We start from the raw sequence: 21,994 nt of genomic DNA, 5'->3' as shown, positions 1-21,994 counted from the left end.
CTCCCACTGGAGTTGACGGGTGTGAAATTGAGCCCACCTGACCGCCGGAATACAGGACGTCAGGGTACCTAGTAGAGACATCGCATTTCTCAATGTCATATGCGGTTGGTTTCGGGCAGCCAAAGCCATGTTCTGTACCTTCTCTACTTTGGTATTCGGAAGCAGACACGCCTGCTGTTCTGAATCCAGGATAAATCCCAGGAAGGTCTGTTTTTTTAGGGGTCGTAGTTTTGACTTTTTGAAATTTATTATCCACCCTAATTCTTGTAAGGTGTCGGTCACACGGTTCAACTGCGCCGTGCAGTAGTTCTCTGAGCTGCCCACTATAAGGAAATCGTCCAAGTAGGGTATTATGACCGTATCGTGAATCCGGAGGAAGGCCGTTACCTCCGCTATGACTTTGGTGAAAACCCTCGGGGCTATAGATATGCCAAATGGAAGAGCTCTGAATTGGAAATGCCTCAGTACGCCTTGGATATAAAGAGCTACCCTCAAGTATTTTTGGTAATCTGGATGGATAGGGATGTGACAATACGCATCCTTCAAATTGACTACGGTCATAAAACAATCTTGATGTAGTAGCTTTATGGCCGTAGCCACTGACTCCATCTTGAAAGTCTGATTCCTTATCCACCGAATGAGCCCTCTGAGGTTTAGAATTGTCCTGAATGATTGATCTGGTTTCTTTATCAGAAAAAAGGGGGAATAGAACCCTCTTCCCTCCTGTGTGTCTGGGACTTCGTAAAGGACCTGCTTGTCTATCAGGTTCAGGATCTCTGCTTCCGAGGCCAACTGTTCTTTGGTCGCCTTTCTGATAGGGGTAATGACAAACACGCTTTTTGGCTGGCGGACAAAGGGGATTCTCAGGCCTTCTCTTAAGATGCCCAGGATCCAGGTATTGGAGGAGATCTTTTCCCAGGCCTGGGAAAAGAGTGCCAATCTTCCCCCCACTGCAATACTGGCGTCGCTGTGGCGATTTCTTTGAGGTGGAGGTGCCCCCACCAAACATAAATCCAGACTCTTTTTTCCTTTTATCCTCCCATCTTCTCCTGTCGGCCTGAGGACACCCCCTATTGAATCTTCCCCTCCGAAAGGGCTGTCTTCTCTGTTCTGTCGGGAACCTGGGGAAGACTTTTTTACTATCGCTTGCCTTCTCCAGGATATCGTTTAAGTTCTTCCCATCACAGGGGAGAGAGCACAGTTTAGCTTTAGACTGCAGGTCACCTGGACAGCCTTTAAGCCATAACGCACGTCTGGCAGCATTTGATAATCCTGCCGCCCTAGCCATCAACCTCATAGGATCCGCCGAGGTATCTGCCAAAAAAGCTGATGCCCCATGCAAGAGATACATATCTGCTAATATCTTCTCTCTTGGGACTTTTGATGCTAGCTTCTCTTCTAACTGCTGCAGCCAGATCATCAGGGAGCGTGCCGTGCAGGTGCCTGCTATCGCCGGCTTTAATCCTCCTGCTGTCGCTTCCCATGCATGCCTCAAATATGAATCCGCTTTCTTGTCTAGCAGGTCCCTAAGAACCCCTGAGTCTTCCAGGGGCAGGGCCGATTTTTTAGAAGACCTGGATACCGCCGCGTCTATTTTTGGGACCTTGTCCCATATTTCCCCATCTTTGTGCTCAAAGGGGTACCGTCTCTTAGAGGTGGAGGGAAGGGCCCCTGATCTTTCGGGTTTCCTCCACTCTCTCTCAATAAGCGCTTGGATCTTTTCGTTCACTGGAAAGGTCCGCTTTTTCCTCTCTTGAAGCCCCCAAACATAACGTCCTCTAGGGTTTTAGCCGCTTTCTCTTCCTGTAGGTCCATTGTTGTTCTAATGGCCTTTAGGAGAGCATCCGTGTCTTCTACAGGGAAACATGGCTTACCCACCGTGTCACTGTCTGAGGAAGACGCCTGTTCTGTTTGAGACGAGGCCGATGAGGAATTTGAGGGAGAACTAGGGGGATTCTTTCTACCTTTCCTCCCTTTTTTCAGTAGGGTCTTAATTGAACCCTCCATTTCTGACCTAAGGGCCGATATCAGGTTAGTTGCGAAACTAGGCGCTTCCTCTGCCATTGTCTGCTGAATGCAACTGGCGCAGAGGTCTTTCTGCCAGTCTCTTGCTAGGGCCGTTTTACATAAGACACAGTCCCTATTATTCTTCTTACTTCCCGCTTTGTGGGCTTTTCCTACGGGGTCAAACATACAACAGAGAATCCCTATTAACATAAATGCTAGCATTCAGGAAGATCACTCACCACCCGTAATCAAGGGTACCGGACTTGGAGGCTGCGTTGGAGCACGAGACCTGTGCTCTCTGGACCTTGAGGAATCCCCCGACCTGCGGCTGCTGCTTGACCAGCTTCCATGTTTGTGGCCAGAGGGTTGTGAGGGAGGTAGAGACAAGGACCTCTCCTGATTTGACTCCATTTTGCATCGCCTGCCCTGCCGCTGGTCCTCGTTTAAATGCGGCCTCCGTCCTGGTGGGTGTCTCCATCCCCTCTCCCCTGCGACCGCCGGCCGACCACTTCAGAAAGCCGACCGGCGTCGCACCTGGCGCCATGACACCGTCGCCTTCTGCTGACGTCAGCCGGCGCACCCACAATCCTCTGCGTCGCTGACGTCAGCGGCCGGAAGACGCCCGCGTCTCTCCCCTGCCAGACGCCTCGGGGATCGAGATGCGGGCGCGAGCGAGGGGAGGGCGGCGCGGTGGGGGCTTCCAGGAGCCACCGGGATCCCACCTGCACCCACACGAACCCGGAGCCCAGGGGGACACCGGGGACTGTGCCTCCAGCACCCGACGGCCGGCGCTACAGGTAAGGCACCTGTTCTTCCCGCGCCGGGACGGGCCTGGGTCTCTTTTTTTTCTCTTCGCCCATGACCGGCACCGCCGACAGTGGGATTCCTTCCAGGACAGGAACCCAACTGAAGCGGGGGAGAGGTGCCGCCCCTTATATCTCAGTAGGTTCCTGTCCTGGCGGGGCGGATTCCTCTCTCAGGTGTGCTGTCATGGGTGAAGGGAAAACAAAAATGAAAAAATTTAGGATTAGGTTTGTGTTGCCCATAGTCTAAGACCTGTACATTATTTATTACTTTTCCATTGATTGAGCGGTGTATGGCCTTGTTTTAGCCTATTGCGCTATCGGTTTTATTGGTATCATTTTCAGATACACTTATATCACTTTTTACTTATTTTTTTTGGAAGAGGGAAATACAGTGAAAGGAAATGGCAACTCTAGGTTGATTACATTTTTTTTATTTATTTATTTTTTTCTTTATGCCACTTTCCATACTGATTCATTTACTTAATAATTTCATAGATTGCACATTTATGAAAGTGGTGATACCAAACTTTTTATTACAAATTTTCACTTTTTTTTCAGTCCCCAATAGGGGACTTGGATGATGTCTTGTACTATTTCAAAATGTTTCCATTCATTGACAGTAAGGACAGGTCTTAAATAGTAAAGAATTTCCCATCCCAAAATTTCACACCTACCTGTTTTTCTAAGTCCTGACCAGTGATGCCAGCTTCAATGTGTGCCGTCAGATTCTTCTCATCAATCCAGAGAATTCGACTCTAAAGAATTAAAAAAAAAAAAAAAATAATAATAATAATAATAATAATATATCACAATGAAGAGTAATTTCATATACATTTGGCATAAAATTCAAGTACCTATTATATTTATGAAATATCTGCAGAATATGCCATAAATAAATCTCTTTTAGTCTCAACTATCTTAAAGGGAGTTTTACCTCTTAAAGAGACTTGTCATGTCCAATAATGCTACTAATCTGCAGGTTAATAGCATTATGAAGGGGCACGGCTGCAATACTCAAAGTGCAGCACCCAGGAGAAAATGAACATTATTTCTCCCGGGAGCAGCTGGCTTTCAGTCATGGGCGGTGATTATAATTGATATGGACGGGGGGGCGTGGCCTGGTCATGGAGCAGGGCAGACACACAGAGAGCTCTTGCTTCCCAGAGCCCTTACAGCAAAGATTTAGCAAGCACAGGCAGTCCCCCGACCTCTACATGAGAGATAAAGCCGATCTTCGCTCTCAGGCACCACAGAGCCTTCCTCCAGACCTGCTGACCCTGGAATTACTCGGTATCTAACAGCCCCAAGTAGTGCGGGAAAACAGACCACACGTGCAGCTATGGCAGCTACTGAGGAGAGATCTGATGTGCGAGGCCAGAAGGGTGCACGCTTGTCTGCTGCTGCAGCAGGATCATCACATGGAGGACGCACACAGGGAAAACACACACACAGAAAGAGTGAAGCTGGTCAGAACAAAACTGGAGACAGGTCATTACAGGCATTCAGAGAGTGGAAGACTCCCTGTCCCTTCCCTCCCCCTCCAGGCCAGCTCCTGCTGCTAAACAATTAACTCATTCCTCTGCTCCAGACTAATCTCTGATTAGCAGGGACTGCAGACAGTACACTTAATGGATCCTTTATATTTGACACTGGCATAGTGGGGATCTGCGGTGAGGTTACCCAGGACGGTCCTGAGACCCGTACGGGTTCTGGGGATTCCTCGTCCCTGACTATGAATGTAGGGGAACTACGTGCCCATTTAAGTGCCATCTCCACCAAGACTGACATGGAAGGTTACATCCAGTGTTTGGAGGCAGTATGCAAGGGGGAAATTGGCTCCCTCAAAGAGGACGTTTCCAACATAAATTCTGCCATCACTGTGTTAGAGGCTAAAGTGGATGAGCTATCTTCCCAGCTTCATACTCAGCAGCAACTTTTAGATCAGCATTCACAGAATTTTGATCTAGTTATGGACATGCAAGAAGACTCTGAAAACAGAAATAGGAGAAACATTAGACTGCGTGGTCTCCCAGAGTCGGTGGCCCCACGGGACCTGAATTCAGCCCTACAGCATGTTTTTATGCATTGCTGAGTAGATCCACGGATGAGCGTATTGAATTGGACAGAGCTCATCGATCCCTGGGCCCAAGGCACCCTGACCCATCTAGATCGAGAGATGTAATTTGCAGGATCCATTTTTTCCAAATTAAGGAGGACATTATGCGTAAAGCTAGAGAGAACGACGCTATAGACTTTAATGGCATAAATATTCAACTTCTAGCGGACCTCTCCCCTATAACTCTGGCTAAGAGAAGGGCCCTGCGACCTCTCCTGGAGGCTCTGCGCGCGAAAAACATTGCCTACACGTGAGGATACCCTTTTTAGCTACAAGCTCGGGGGTACACTAGCACGATGATCCTGAGATCCCCATCGGATCTCCTGGATTTCTCATCTGCTCTGGGGTTGCCACCGGTCACCCTGGGGGAGTGGCCGCATTTTTTGTCTTTTGGGTTCGGGGGAGTTCAAGGAGGTGGGAGAGTACCATCGGAACGTGAGAAGAAGAGAAGAAATCTACACCATGATTCCGGTGGTCCCTCGGGTGACGCCTGTGCACTGAGGAGTTTGTCCTATATTAATCACTTGCTCTCTCCACTGTGCTTTTCCTTGGGTCAGGGAACATTGGTGGTTTTCTAACGGGGGGCCTTGTGTCCCCGGGGTGGAGCCTTATTATGCATTATAGTGGTTTACTATAACTAGAAAAATAGTCTACAGGGATCCTCATCACCTCAGAGTTGCCTCTGGTATTATGTTGCGTTTGTGGGGTATTTGTTTGGATCAAATACATAGTCAGTATAGCCTTGAGGCCTGGGGCACTGAATCTGTTTGGTTGTTTAACATGTATAATTAACTTGCTGTGGGGGCCTGGCTGTTCGCTCTGTTTTAGAGTCCAGTCACCTTCCAAGTTAGGGTGTGTCTGACACTTCCTTCAGAGAATTTCTCTGCTTAATTCTTAGCCCATAGGAGTAGCTACCTGTGGTCTAATAAGACGGAATATTCTGCTCCGTCTGAAATTTTTGTTTATATTTCTTCATACATTATATTCTGCTCTCTTCTATTCTTTCTTTAGAACCTCCTTCTAAATACTTTTTCTTAAGTGCTTTCTCTTCTTTACACAACACCTCTTCCCCTCCTACCACCGCCTAGTCCTACTACTGATTCTTGTACTAGTTTACGATGGCCACCTTGAACATCAGAGGGTTTAATACTCCTGAAAAACGCTCGCAGGTTCTTTATCACATGCACAAGAAAAGGGTTCATGTGCTGCTTCTGCAGGAGACCCACTTTAGATCAGATCGGATAGCTTCACTTAACCATAAATTTTACTCACACTGGTTCCATAGCGGCAACCCAGACTCAAAATCCAAAGGCGTTAGTATTGCCTTACACAAGTCGCTACAGGCTCAGGATCAGATCTTGTAAAGCTTACCTACGCGACCTCTCGGCATTCGCAGAGGGTGAGGTAATTGTCGGAGGAGACTTCAATTTTACATTGGATCGAGTCCTGGACTCATCTTCGGGTAGGTCGGCCGTCTCCCCCTCCCAGTTGGAGAGTCTGAAATCTAAGCTAACGGAATATAGACTGGTTGACGTTTGGAGACGGATCCACCCCACTACACGTGACTATAACTTTCTATTTTGCGGTACATGATTCATATAGTAGGATAGATTATTTTTTAATTAGTCTCGGGCTGCTCTCGTTTCACCCGACGACACAAATTGACACGATGATTTGGTCAGACCATGCCCCAGTTTTACTATCCTTGACGGTTCCGGAACTCACATCGAACGAATGGACTTGGTCCTTACACCCGGGGCTTCTCAAAAATCCCTCTTGTCAGGAGGCAATCAGGATGGCAATCACAGATTTTTTTCAATATTCACAAAGATGACCCCACAGCTTTGTCATATCAGTGGGAGGCCTTAAAAGGAGTTGTACGGGGAGTATTCAGCCAACAGGGGGCACGATTAAAGAGAGAAAGGGCTTCTGCCATTCCTAATTTGTTGACACACAGCCAAGCTTTGGAGTTGGAACACAAAAGGTCAAAAAATCCACAAGTCATGACTGACCTGTTGAAAGCTAGAACAGACTTAAGCTTATTGCTAGATACAGCAACAGCAAGACAGAGACACCGCTTCCGCAGATACCTATACGAATACTCTTACAAGCCTGGTAGGGCCTTAGCACGATTTTTACACCCACGAATTCCTACTACCTATACACCTACCATTAAGTCTGGGTCAGGTAAATCCATCCACTCCCCCTTGGAGATTGCAGACTCATTTAGGGGTTACTATAACTCCCTTTACAACCTTAGAGGACCTTTGGCAGACATGGCTGTGTCCGACTTCCAGGAAAGAGTGGATAACTATGTAAATAGCACTCAGATTCCTCCTCTTCCATCTGAGGACGTAATGGCCCTTGAGACCCCGTTCTCGGAAGAGGAGATACTGGATACAGTCAGGTCTCTGGCAAATGGCAAAAGCCCCGGTCCGGATGGATTCCCGGCTAACTTTTATAAGATATTTGCATCAAATTTAATTCCATTTATGACGAAACTCTTCAACTCTATCTCTGAGAATTGCCCTTTTGCCCCCCAATGTTTAGCTGCCACGATTGTCGTTATTCCCAAGCCAGGAAAGGACCCCCTATTATGCGCTAATTATCGGCCTATCTCCCTAATTAATGTTGATGTAAAAGTATACGCCAAAGCAATTGCAAAAAGACTAAGCCCCCTACTCCCTGGCTCCAATCACATGGATCAGGCTGGTTTTGTACAACGCAAGGAGAATAGAGATAATACTGTGAAAACATTGCTCCTTGCCTCTCATATGCGTAAACATAAAATTCCAGCATGTCTATTGTCCATTGATGCGGAAAAGGCGTTTGATCGTCTTGGATGGACCTTTATGAGACCTGCCTTGACACAGCTTGGTTTGGGACCTGACATGCTGGGTAGGATTCTGGCACTATATCAAGGCCCCACAGCCCGACTTAGAGTTAATGGTACTTTGTCATCCCCCGTACAAATAGCTAATGGCACACGTCAGGGGTGCCCTCTTTCGCCCTTACTTTATATTATTGCAATGGAGCATTTTGCAATCGCACTGAGGAATGCTGCTGATATCAAAGGCCTTCAGGTTGGTCGGAATAATGTTAAATTGTCTATCTATGCAGATGACCTATTGATCTATATCACTAACCCGACCATTGCCTTCCCAGTGCTGATGCGAGAGTTCCAACGGTTTGGAGAAGTATCTAACTTTAAAGTTAATTATTCAAAGACAGAGGCCCTTAATATATCTCTCCCTGATGACCTGGTCCAGAGACTCCGGGCTTCCTTCCCTTTTAAATGGAAAGAGAAAGCTATAAAATACTTGGGAGTCTGGATCCCCAGTAACGAAGTGGATCTTTTTTCCCTAAACTATGTCCCACTTTTACACAAAACTCTATCGGATCTTAAAAAATACAATAGATCTCAGCTCTCATGGTTTGGTCGTATAAACATCAAAATGGACATTCTCCCCCGCTTTCTTTATCTTTTTCAAACAGTCCCAATAGCAATTCCTGACTATTTCTTTAATCAGTTACAATCTGCTATTAATGGTTTTGTCTGGGGAGCTCGTAGACCCCGAATTAGGGTCTCGGTTTTGACAAGACCCAAGACACAGGGGGGAAAAAGGTCTTCCTAGCTTCAAAATATATTTTCATGCCATTCTCCTGACTAGAATAGTTGACTGGAGATACAGCGACTTACATAAACCAGGGGTCCCCAACCGCCGGTCCGCGGCCCAGCACCGGGCCGCTGCAGTGCCCTTGCCGGTCCGCGGACACAAGGGGAGCCAGGGGCGGCGCGCAACACTTCCTAGATTGCCTTCGTGTAGCGGTGGCCAGGGAGCGATCCAAGCAGCTCCGCTGCCTGCAAGAGGAAATAGCAGGAGCTGCAAGGACCCGTCCAGCTTCCTGCCCGCCGCCCGCGCTTCCTGTCTCTGATTGACACAGAGAGGAGCGCGGCCGCTGCTGTGTCAGAGCGAGGAAGCGCGGGCGATGCTGCGGACAGGTGAGAGGTGGTGTCTGTGTGTGTGCACACGTGTGTGTGTGTGTGTGTGTGTGTGTGTGTATGTATGTCTGTGTGTGTATGTATGTCTGTGTGTGTATGTATGTTTGTCTGTGTGTGTGTAGGTTAGCCTGGCCCTGGAGGAGATGGGGATATGAGAAGACCGTGATGGGGAGAGAAGGCCATAATGCCTGGGGTGATGGGAGAATCCATGAGGGGGTAATGGGATAAGGCCATGATGGGGGTGATGGAGAGAAGGCAGTGATGGGGTGATGGAGAAGGCAATGATGGGGAGAAGGGAGTGATGGGGTGAAGGCAATGATGGGGTGATGGAGAGAAGGCATTGATGGGATCATAGGAGTGATGGGGAGAAAGCAATGATGGGGGTGATGGAGAGACTGCAGTGATGGGGTGATGGAGAAGGCAATGATGGGGAGAAGGGAGTGATGAGGTGAAGGCAATGATGGGGTGATGGAGCACTCATTTAAAACCTATGGTGAGTTGAGTCACATTATGTTATAATTAAATGATAAGTATGCACTGCCTAACTACAACTGCGTCCATAGCCCCGCCCCCTTATGATCAAAGCCCCACCCCTGCCACACCTCCATCCCCGCCCTGCTGGGCCATGGAAGAATGGTCTTGCTTGAAGCCGGTCCCTGGTGCAAAAAAGGTTGGGGACCACTGACAAACAGTGGGTGAATTTAGAAAAACTCCTCTCTCCTTGCTCTCTATACTGGATACCAAGGTGTGGTGCCAATTTTAGGCCCCCGATATCGGACTTTCCACCTCTTACGCAGATAGTGTTGAGATTTTGGGATAGAAATTGGGGGAGACTGAGACTTTGTAACATTCCGAGTAGACTGGGCCCCCTCTTTGACAACATTGCTTTCCCTCCAGCAGTGGACAGGACTGCGTTTCTATGCTGGAGATCTGCCGATCGGGTGAGACTGGGCCAGGTGACGGATGGACTCTCTGGGCTCTCCACTGTGGGGGGGTTGTGGGACACCTGCCATAACAAATCGCTATCTTGGCTTGAATTCAATCAGTTGAAGGATTTCCTTTCGGGTATTTCCTTTAACACATCGACCCGATTTGAGTCCTTGATGCTGGCCACAGAGGGTCCTACCCACACAGTCTCCTTGCTTTACAGTTTGATCCTGGAAATGTTCTCTATTGACACCACCAGCTTTATTATAGCTTGGGAGAGAGATCTGCGGATCACCCTCTCTGAAGCAGACAGTGTGAAGATCTTTTTCCTTACCCACAAGACCTCTATCTCTTGCAGATCCTAAGAGAAAAATTATAAAATATTAACGCGTTGGTATAGGTGTCCTGTGCTCCTCCATAAAATAAATCCTGCAATTTCAAACTTATGCTGGAGATATGACAATGAGGAAGGGTCTATGCTTCATATATGGTGGTCTTGCAGTCTTCTACATCCATTTTGGGAAGCTGTTTTTGGAGCCTTTCGCTTGATGACGGGCGTTCGCTGTGAGCCATCCCCTCAAACAGCTCTCCTTTCACGGATTCCCGGGTCTATAACATCCATAAAGAAAGGAATTATGAGGTTCTGCTTAGTAGCGGCCAGAACAATTATTCCCCGGTACTGGAGAGCGACAAGGATTCTGTCTGCGGTGGAGTGGGTGTCCGAGATGGATAGAGTGACCCGAATGGAGTCGCTGATGGCTCAAATGACGAATCTGTGACCGAGCGGGGATAAATGTGGTTCCTCTGGGAGACATTCAAGGAGAGTTCGGAGTTTCCGGGCTGGTTAACTGAGTTTCCATAATTTTCGTAGGGTAGCTGGGACCGAGGTTAGTTTAGTTTCCCCTCCCCTGCCCCCATTTCTTACCCACTTTCTCCCTTCTTCTTGACTTTATTTCTCTATATCTGCCTTTTTCCTACACAATCTCAGAATGATTAGTCCAAAGGTTACTAAAATGTGAATGGACATGACGTGTCTGATTTGAGATGTCTAGGATTACAAGCTAGTTTTGTCTTTCTTTCTGGTGTATTCAAATGTATATCATCTTTCTGGATTGTTGTACCTTATTTTGAAAAGTTTAATAAAACACATTTATGAAAAAAAAAAAAAAAAATTGATATGGACACGCCTGCATGACTGAGAGCTGGCAGCTCCAGGGGAGCAATAAAGTTCATTTTCTCCTGGGTTCTGTGCTTTCAGAACTGTGGCAAGCTACATTCATAACGCTATTAACTTGCAAATTAGCCCTATATCTGCAAGTTAATGGTGTTTTCTGACATGATGGGTTCCCTTTACTACTTAAGTGCCATAAATAAAATAAACACAATTATCTCCCCCTCAACTACCAGAACGGTGCCTTTCCAGCGACGTCAGCTCTGTGCTGCGCAGTGGCCATGTGACATTGATGTCACAGGACCACTGCAGCCAATCAGCAAGTGCAGATTGGCTGCAGTCTTCACAGTTTAATCAGTTTTGTGTGAAGGATGTACCAATAAGCGCCCACTGATTGACTGCAGCTGACATATGATGGCAGCGTCGAGAAGGGGGATACAGCTGCGAAAGTATAGGGCAGCATTTCACTTCCACCCCCAACCCACCATCCCGGGCCAAATATAGTTAAACTACAGTGAAAAACAACTATAATATAGAGAAATAGATTGTCCCTAATGTCTGTGAGAACTTATAAAAGTTCAGCCGGATGATTACAGCTTCCAATAATAGCGCCCTCCTCAGCGCACCGAGAGAAGTTGACAAGTGACTAAAGCTCCCCGGGCAGCGTATATCTGTTTATACTTGGAGAGGTCGTATGAAATAGATTAATCACATCTGCAGAGCCGGGAATGCCAGGTCCTTGATGTGGCAGCCAAAATACTTGAAATTACCTTTAAAATTCTATTCTATGCTGAATGATGCCTTTGTGCGGTTCTATGCTGTTTATTGAGCTTGTTCAGGACAGTGATGTTTTTCGCATGTAAAACATACATGAACTTATACTGACCCGGCCTATTCCACCCGGAAAACATTGCGTAAGTGTAGGCAATCACACTACGAACAGGAGATCAAATGCTGGAAAATCTTGTGAAAGGCTGAACACTGACAGTGATAAAGAAGGTGGGACACCCGACAGTACCGGCACAAGACGGAGGCCCGAAATGGGAACTGGAAAACCTTACAGTGCAGTATGTGCATTACCTACTATGTGCAGCTCCAAGGTATAGCCTTAACCCTTTTATGACTATGACCCCCTGGGTAATAGGTTTCAGTACCTTCCATAGTGTAAGATCAGGCATATAAGTTAAGGGGGGAAGGGGGGGGGGGTTGTTCCATACACAACAATTCTCAGTCAATTAATTTAGGGTGGGAACATGATAAACATAGCTTATGGAACAACTTTTTTATCCAAGTCAAGAAAATGAACGAGAAATAAATTTCTATTTGTGGGACAGGATGTCTAGATAGGGCTCAACAGCCCAGCTAAACTAGTTAGGTGCAGACTGTGTTGTACTTCTGAGTGGCTAAAATAGGGGGACTCTAGTGGGGAGAAATTAAGAAGAAAAAAAAAAAAAAAACTTACTTTTTTTAATTTTAGCAATAGGAGATTAAAAGTTTTAAACTCCTAAAGTCCTCATCTTATGATCTGCCTTAAAAACTTTCAGAAAGGATAATGAAATGAACTTTCAAAGACAAGTACACTACCCAATGCCCTTGGATGGTTTTCCAGTTACCATTCATTTTATAAGGATACACTATGGAGCGCCATGGGGTTTTCTTTCATTAGGTGTCATTGTCGCTACGATAGCTTTAAGGGGAAGTGAACACCTGCGGTCATGTTCTCCCCAAAAGTTACAAATCGGTATACAACCCTCACAAAACCAATGTGTAGAAACCCCATGTTCAAAGGGTAAACTGATCTTTTTCATATCCCTAACGTCAAAAATTTTACTTTTTATTGGTTATCTTACTATACATTTCATCTCTTACAATCAAGACGCTCCACCACATGGACACCCAACCGGGATTTTGGCTCCACTTACCATCTGCGACGTGTCCAAGGACACAATGCTTCTCTTCTCATCTTCAGGACACTCCAATGCACTGGAGACACTTGTTCCCCCTGCAATATGTATCACAGCTTACAATCGGACCCCAAAATTTCTCATTTTATTGAAAAATAAATACATTTAAAAAAAAAAACTCTTTCGGGTGGTTTGCGTAATAAAGCAGTGAACTATGTATCAGAGTATGTTCACACTGTGTTTCTGCATCGTTCGCTTTCCAAATGGAAAAACTCAGGTATTGGCAGGGAAAACGTGGCGTACATTACTAGCGGTTTCATGCCTTTTCTTTATGCACTTTTAGTTGCGTTTTTGCTGCGTTTTTATGCATTCATTCGAATGGTTAGAAAACTCTGCAAAAACAATGGTCAAGGAAAACAAAAGAAGCATGCTGACATTTTGGAAATTAAATTCATTATGCTGGGATTATAAACTGCAGCGTTTTTTTTCCGCACAAAAAATGCAGAGTGTGAACAAGCCTACAGCATCCAATATGAATTGACCGTGCGTAATACTGCCAGATCTATCTTATAAGACTGACCAGTGTAGGACAAATATGACAAAGGACTACAGAAAAAGTGTCATACAACTGTTCCTCCCTCATCCCAAATCTGATTTTCATTGCAGACTGAAAATATTACAAAAACCTGATGCTTGAATTGTGTACTTGCCTCCAAAAGGTATGACGCAGACATTGTGTTTACAGGCCAGGTCCACAATCCGTACCACATCGTCGTGACAATCTAACGGGGGAAAAAAAGAAATCACAATCGGATTTATGCCTTGATCAGAATTTAGATTTTTTTTATAAGAGAAAAACATTTCTACTTTCATTTGGAAAAACGCAAATTTGGAACCCTAATTATACGGTGGCCGTACCCTATAGTAGCTGATGCTCATTATCTGACATACAGAGACGACTGCCTGCAATATTCTCATTTAGTTATAGCAGTTTATTGTTAGCCGGAAATGTTGGCTACTGGTGATGAGCGAATGTGCTGGAATAAGGTGTTATCTGAGCATGCTCGGGTGCTAACAGTGTCTTCGGTGTACTCAAACAATATGCTTGAGTCCCAGCGGCTGCATGTCTGCGGCAATTCGACAGCCGCAAGAAACGCATGGATTTACTGTTTGCTATGCAATGCCTGCATGTGTTGCGGCTGTTGAACAGAGGGGGACATGCGGCCGCGGGGACTCGAGCATATTTTTTTAACACACCAAAGTCACTTGGTTAGGTCGTGAGCATTCTCAGATAACACCTTATCCCAGCACGTTCGCCAATGAGGTCACAAAATAGCAATTAGGAGAATGCAAAGTCCTTAGGTCTCTAATGCCTCCGTACCCTGATTTAGCCGCCATTATCTGTCTACCCTCCCCTATTTCCGCTCCTTTCTGCTTTATGCCTTTATATTGCTCACTGTTAAATCCTTCGAAAATCAATAAATATTGATTTTAGGGAAAAAAAAAAAGTCTATTGATATCACTGGTTCCTACAGAAATATGGAAAACCAGTGCAATTAACTGCTCGCAGTCTGGTTAGATACTAGACATACGATTTCATTTTGTAGTCTGAATTACTCCCTAATAATTTCGGTGCACATGACCATATTACTTTCATGGAAAGCTGTGGGATTTTTCCCCTTTAGTGTGCAGTTTTGCATAGTATATTTCTTTTTATCAGCAGTACATGTGTACAAAGCACAATGTGACAAAGCATAGACACGGCAACTGTCTCTTAATAAAATAAGTCGAAAACTGACATTTCAATAAAAGAACGTTGGCCTAAGAAACTGGATCCATTTATATAGAATTGTGCGAATCCCATACACAATTAAAAAATATATATATCTTTTTCCTAAGCTATATGGCCATTAAAAGGTTATTCTCCACCTCTATCTTCAGGCGCGCGCACTTCCCTCCCAGCCTCCACTTTCTGCTTACGCTCCTGAGTTTGGAGCAGCGGCATGGCTACACCGCTGGCCCGGCCAATATGCTGTCCGATGAGGAAGGCAGAGTTGGATTTCCTCTGAAGCATCGGTGCTTATAAGCAGCGCTTACAAGCTCTGGGTCTACAATTTCGGCCACCTATTATAGACTAAGGAGGCGGCTGGTAACCTAGGCAACGAGTACTAAACAATGGAATTAAAATCCCTTCATTCTTGAGAATTGCAGCTTGCAAAAAGTAAGTAAAATCTGGATCAAATGGGTAAAAACTAAGGCATCACACAGGATTTTCTTGGCACCATGATCCTATCAGTATGATGTGCGACTTTACATCGCCCTACAGGTTTTCCCAAAATCCTATATGAAGAGTCGCTTCTATCCCGATCTCGCTTTCAGAACCTCAAATTGAATATGTGGCGATTGATGCAGAGCAAATCCTGCGACCGACCACGTCACGTCCCGCTTTACAACATCCCCTGTAAGCACTTCGTTTGGATGTAAGGAATTAGTCGTTTCAAGCGTAATTGCATAAAACTGCAATACAATTAAGCCGGCTAATATTTAACCGCCTTTATTCGGTTTAATTAATGTACAATGACTAATTTGGCTATTTTGAATGGGCCTAAAGCTATTTGTAAAGTTAACCTAGTGCAATTAAATAGCAATAGTGATAATGGCGTGTTTAATAATATTTAACCATTACTGTTGTGCTGTCTGGAATGACTACACCGCTAATTGCTACTCCGAGTCACTATACTCCTTAATTGGCGCTGTCTAATCACTGGAGGAACATGGATGTCTAACAGCCCATTTCACACGGACGGGAGAAGCACCTTGTGCGGGGCATAAAGAGATGTCACTGAAGAGGATTAACTAGGTTGTTAATTACCCCCTGTTCATTAGGCGGCCGCATTATATGCAATAGCAGAAGGCAAACACCACAGCGCTGGGAATATCATAGGGAAAATGGAAAGTGTGTAGGTAGGGGCCACACCTGTGTAATTACAGAAGCAGATGAGCATCGGTGAGTTATAGGGAATCTGTTGGCTGCTGTTGACCCTAACCCCTCCTGTTAAGTTATGACTATGACATAACCTTGATCTAACAAATACAGAGTTTGGGGCTTTGTCATTTGTCAGTCCTGGAAGTTACAGCTCGCTAAGGGTTCTGGCCATTTTCTTAAGGAGTATCTTTTTTCGCTAAGCTCAACCATTTTCGTGATATCAGGCTTAGCAATTCTCTTTTGTTATCCTTTTTAATTTTATGAATTTCTATACAATGTATGGTTTTGTTGGCATTTTGGATCATCTTTGTATATTTTTTTTTTTTTTTTTATAAACACTTCCTATCTATTTCCGGATTAAATATATAAAATGTAATAGGCCTGTTCCTCTTGTTCTGTAAACCACACTCCTGAAGCCATATGGTACCTGTAACAAGTGTCAAATCTGCCTGTACGTATAAACGACTGGTGGTGGCAGCGAGAAGATGTTTTCGTTATTGTGGAGATGGCAGTGACTTTACCGGGGTATGTATGTACACAAACCATACACTCACTGTGAGTTCCTCAATAACCAGCCCAGTAAAGGAAGCAGCTGCGGCCTCGTCTATCACTCGTCAGTCAATTTGCGTAACTGATCTGAAGCTTGTAGGCAGTGGAGTTGCTTCCCCTAACGAACAAGTGACAGCAGTGGGATCTAATTGAACCCCTCAAACTGCTATATTTGACATATTGGTGGCAGCAGTGAGATCTGCGCGATCTCCTCGGTGTTATCCTTGATATACCGCATCACCACAAATTGGAAAATGTGGGTCAGACTCGCCTGTCTCCGGAGCCTCAAATGCATCTCACTTGTATTTTGGAAGCGGATAAAATACTCGGTAGTCAGCCTACCAATGCGAGTGGATCATATCACAACTGCGTTCCCTTTATACCATTCTGCAATCTCCATTACTCCTAAATGTACAGGTCTCTGTAGAAATGGAGTGGAGACACAGTGAAGCACTTACGTGGCCACACGACAATGTCTGGGATTCTTTTGAACATTCCTTCCCTGAGTGCAAACATCTCGTGGAGGCAATGACCTATGGAAAACATTACATAGAAGCAGTGAATATAACAGTGCAGTCCAGAATGTCAGCATATATAAAGGGCCAATATATATCACAAACATTTCACATATACACGCCGTGATTCATCAAAACAAATGGGTGGAGCTTAGCGGGAAGGAGGGAAAATTCGTTGTGGTTTATGCCATAAAAGTGCAGAAATTGCAGAATTACGTGTTACTCTGGTGCACATCAGCTGAGAGAAGCATAATATTTATTAAAAGAAATCTGTCAGCAGGTTTTTTGCCGAGACTCTGATTCCAGTGATGTGTCACTTGCTGGGCTGCTTGCTGTCATTTTGATACAATCACAGTTTTCTCTGCTGAAGATCTAGCAATGCTCGGGAATGCGAAGCTGTGTATAACCCCGCCCACACCACCGATTGGCTGCTTTCTGTGTACACTTTACACGCTCTGGGGGTTGGGTTGGACCAGGAGGCACAAAACAACCAGTCCTGTAGTGTTAATCTCCTGCTGATAAAACACTGATTGTATTGACACAGCAACACACAGCCTACTAAGTGACAGCACTGGAATCAAGGTCTCTGACTCTACATCACACTACTCTCAGATTACATTACAAAAACCTGCTGACATTCTCTAAAATGTCTCACTCATCTTAATGAATTTGGCGCCCTTTACTCAAGCGCACTCTTGAAAAAAACACTAGTCTTGATGAAGTTAGGCAAATGTCTACACCAAAAAAAAAAAAAAGTTTGTTATATCAACTTTTCTTCTGTTCCAACTCTCAGAGACCAGAGCAATGTGGCTGCTGTTGAATGACCTGTCCCATTTTTTACAAGTTTTTAATTTCTTCTAAAAGGGTTATCCCCGACATATCAAAATATCACATAAGGCCAGATCAGGACTCCGAGCGCCCACTGGGAATGGGGCACTGGCACGCTTTTCTGATCATTAGAAAGTACACATACAAATACAGTTCCTCACCGTGAGCTCGAAAAAGACGGTCCTCAACATCTTGAGAAAAAGAAATTCCAATGGCTTTGATGTCCAGGAGAAATCCCTCGTTTACAATAGCTGGTGGGGCATCACTTACATTTAAAGATGCCTAATAGAGAAACATTGGTGATTACAACATGGGCGATGGATGCAATTCGCTACCTATAACTGGACTTGGAGAACACTTGAGAGTAGCACTTGAACAGTATGGGAGTCTTCCAAGAAGAGATCAATACCCCTTGAACAGCCTGGCATTACTCAAAGTGGTGGAGAACCAGGAAAAGCCAAGTCATCAAAGTCTAGGGGAAGCATGAGAGTATCAAAAAGGTACTGGAGGAGAGCACATTAAAATATCAATGTGTTAGAGCCAGATTCCATCAGGTCGGTAACATTATGGTACAATATATAGCTCTACGGCTTTAAAAGGTTAACGGAGGACATCAAATTCTACTTCCATCTTGCCCTGCTTGTGTGAGAAGCTAGCAGAAAACCAAAGTGGCCACCAGAGAGGGAAGAATTAATTCGCAAGACCCCGGAGTGATGGACAGGAGGCCTGCGAATCTCTTTATCTTACGGCTTTTTTTATAGATGTGATCACGCCGTAATGATGACGTCGCGCTAATCAAAGGAAGAGCCAGGAATGCCAGCAAGTAGGGAGCGTTGTAGGCCTCCCATCCAGCAGTCATAGATTATTATTTTCCCTAGTCCTGTGACAATTGGGTAAGGTTTCATAACATGCAAGTAAAAAGTCTGTGTGATGGAAAAGAGGGAAAAAAAAAAGAAGCTGAATAGAATGGTTGAACTTACTCGGGAGGTAGATTTGTGATCCAGACTAGCACCAAATGTCTTTTCCATCCATTCTCGCAATGCAGGCAGCACCATACCACTCAGTTTATACCTGCAAAACAATTTAAATATGAAACATTAATAGGATAAAGAAAAAGGAGTTCATTTATAAAAGTATCTGGGGCTGAAATATCATAAGCACATGTAAAATACGTCCATGTAAGCGGCGTTCTGAGAAGGCGCACAACTTTGTCTATGCAAGTCCATACATCTGCTACTTATTCCCATTCGTAACAAACAAAAAAAAGGCAAAATTAAAAAAAAATACAAGTAAAAAACATGGAACATATGTCCCCAATTCATCCAGACTGCAGTTTTTTTAGGCCAATTTTAATAAACGGTGCACTGAAGGAAGATGTACCATTAAAGGGATTCTCCAAGAACGTAATAAAATGGCCCCCGTTACATAACTCAATCTGCAACCCATCCTAGTCCAGTGTCAGGCCGGGCTGTAGTTTGTAGAAAACACAGCACCTGAGACCTGTGTCTCAATGACAGGATAGGTGCATTTTAAGCACAGGTAACAGAGTTGAGGGTAGGAGCTGAGACATCAGAAAAAAAAAAAAAAATCTTCTCCTAGGCTGACTGAGCACAAAGGATTTTTTTCCAGCCTCAGTCCTCCCTCCCCCCATGTTCAGTCAGCCGAGAAGATATTTCTTCTCCTGTTGACAGCAACTCAGATGTATGTTTCCGATACAGCTCCTCTGTCAGTTGAGAGGCTGGTCTCGGGAGCGGTGTTTCTTCAGATTGCACGTGGTCCTCACACGTGACTATGACAGACTACGGTTTGAACTATGTGCTGGGGGCCATTTTATTACATTTTTGTAGAACACCTTTAAAAGGCATGCGATTCTTAATAAATATGGGGCACCTTTCAATGGCAGCATAAAAAGATGCACTCCAGTCAGGGCCAGAAACAAGTTTCTGCTGTAAATAATTCCACTTTTGCTGCGTATGACGAATTTGTCAGCATAACTTGTCCACAGCGCCTCCAACTTTTAATTTTAAACTATGGGGGTGTTGGTGTTTTTTTTTTTTGTTTTTTTTTTAATTCTGCTACTCAGTTATACACCAGAATTCTGCTTTAAACTGTATTGAATCGGGGCCCACGCATAAGAATTGAAAGCATAGCCCTATAACCTTTTAACACTTAAACAGCCAAATGTATAACAGTGAATGTAGTGTGAATTCAGGAGAAATTATATCATTGATGTACGTCGTGTACAAAAGACTGTGGCACAGCAGGATCTGTGCTGTGGATAATAGCTGTCAATCACACTGAAGCCACTCCCACAGTGTAAGCACTGGAGGCAGGCAGCATCGCCTGCTACAGAGAACCTTGGGTTTAACGCCTCATTTGGACAAATGTATTTCATCTTTTTGCATTGGATAAAGGGGAAAAAATGCCCTGATTTTCCAGGGTTTTTGGTCAGTATAGAATTAGTTTTTCAGTTTTTTTAATATGCATAAAAAAAAGAAATTCAACATTTCTCACAAAGATAAAAAAAAAAAAAAAAAAAATCATACAGCACTTGGATGAAATGTCTCAGATTGCGTCCACAATTTTTTTTGTTTTTTATGGACCCATGGATTTTGATGAATGGGAGAGTTTAAACCCTGACTATATGCAAAAAAAAAAAAAACACATCTCATCACTATCACCCAAACTGGTCCATAGAGCCGCAGCAGCTCCACTTTTACTTTGGTACCGATAAAGCGAAGAGCCGGCGGGTGCCGGCGGGTCTCTAGTGTATCAGCAAGTCACCTGTGTATGAAGGGGGCTGTCTGTCCAAGGAAGCTGAATAGCTAAGCTAGCCCCCTTCTGTGTCCATAAATCAGAGATGAAGGAACGGGGATAGAAAGACTGCCCCCTCTGGTCAATGTGCTGATATTGGGAGGCGGCAAATCTCTTCCTGGGGACACGGGCGAAAGTAAAATGGAGCTTCTGGAAATGTCCGTGAAGAAGCGTTCATAAGGAAAATATATTAGTAGTATAAATGCTGAAACACATCCAAACCACTTTTTATTTAGCACAATTCAAATTTAATCCTGTTTAGATAACTGGAAGTGCAAATGTGCATTACCAGCCACCAGCAACGTACCGACTCCCCAAACTCATCATTCTCCTAGATAAGTGTTATCCCAAATCCCACAGAGTATCTATAATGTACGAGATGGCCCCCGCAGCTCCGCACCGGGAAGAAATCAGGAGACCCGGCTCTGGAAGATTTATTAAAGCAAGGTAGAAAAATAAAAGGAGACTGCCAAAATATTATATTACCCTCTCCCACAGACACTGTTTACTTAAACCGTCCTGCCTAAAAAAGGAGCCGTTTCAGCTAATTTTTCTGCTCTACGATCAACCGTATCAAATGAATACTCCATGTCTGATGAACGTTGCCGGAGTCAAGTACTTGTGCTACACAAACAAATCTGCACAGCATCTGCACCGGGCCGGCTGACGGACATAAACCGTCGCTGCACCCAGGCGATGCAATGTGAGACTTCATTACAGGGGATGGAGGAAAAAGAAAGGAAATGCCGGGTAATAAGAAAGGAGACAAACAGCTACAAAGTCGCCATCTAATAAACACAGGAATGGAGACCAGATCGCGTTTAAGAATTGAGAACGATGATGACATCAGAGCTCACCAATTATAAGTCCTGAGATAAGACACATACTGATGAGAACAGATAAGACACAACATAAACCAAAAATTAATACAAGCTTCCCCTAGAGGTCAGAAAGTCACTCGGCATAAATATGTCCTTTCTTAATCTGGTCTAAAAGCCGCTGTTCTCCTGAATCTGGTGCAGTTTTTGTTTTGTTCACGTGCCTCTCCATTCCTGAGATACAACCCAGTCTTCCCTGTATATAAATCTAGTCTTATTAGCCAACTGGATGTGGTTAATAAGGGCCACACCCACTTGTTTAAAAAAAAAAAAAAAGACTAGATTTACATACAGAGAAAGAGGGCTGTATCTCAGGAAAAGAGGCGCAGGAACAGAAGAAAAACTGCACCAGATTCAGAGGAACAGCCGCATTTACATGTTTAAAAGGAAAAAAATAAAGTTTGATATTTATGGCAAGTGACAAGTCCTCTTTAAAATAGAACTTTGGCAGGTTCTTCTTCAAAATCTACATTGTTCTGTTCCCCTGTTA

General features: G+C 44.6%; 1 protein-coding gene across 1 annotated transcript in view; it reads right to left on the bottom strand.

The window, feature by feature from the left end:
• AGPS (alkylglycerone phosphate synthase) overlaps positions 1-21,994 on the bottom strand; it is a 214,174-nt gene that overhangs the window by 130,237 nt on the left and 61,943 nt on the right. Inside the window, exons 3-8 of the mRNA XM_073577433.1 lie at positions 18,793-18,883; positions 17,974-18,094; positions 16,928-17,002; positions 13,645-13,716; positions 12,953-13,032; positions 3,488-3,568 (exon numbers count right to left, since the gene is read on the bottom strand). Coding sequence (XP_073433534.1) covers positions 3,488-3,568; positions 12,953-13,032; positions 13,645-13,716; positions 16,928-17,002; positions 17,974-18,094; positions 18,793-18,883 — 520 coding nt within the window. The remainder of the gene's footprint in view (positions 1-3,487; positions 3,569-12,952; positions 13,033-13,644; positions 13,717-16,927; positions 17,003-17,973; positions 18,095-18,792; positions 18,884-21,994) is intronic.

The sequence above is a fragment of the Dendrobates tinctorius genome, unplaced genomic scaffold (genome assembly GCF_039654945.1).
Source record: "Dendrobates tinctorius isolate UK_male_01 unplaced genomic scaffold, ASM3965494v1 ptg000056l, whole genome shotgun sequence".
Classification (NCBI taxonomy): domain Eukaryota; kingdom Metazoa; phylum Chordata; class Amphibia; order Anura; family Dendrobatidae; genus Dendrobates; species Dendrobates tinctorius.
This window is presented reverse-complemented; position numbering and strand designations above follow the sequence as displayed.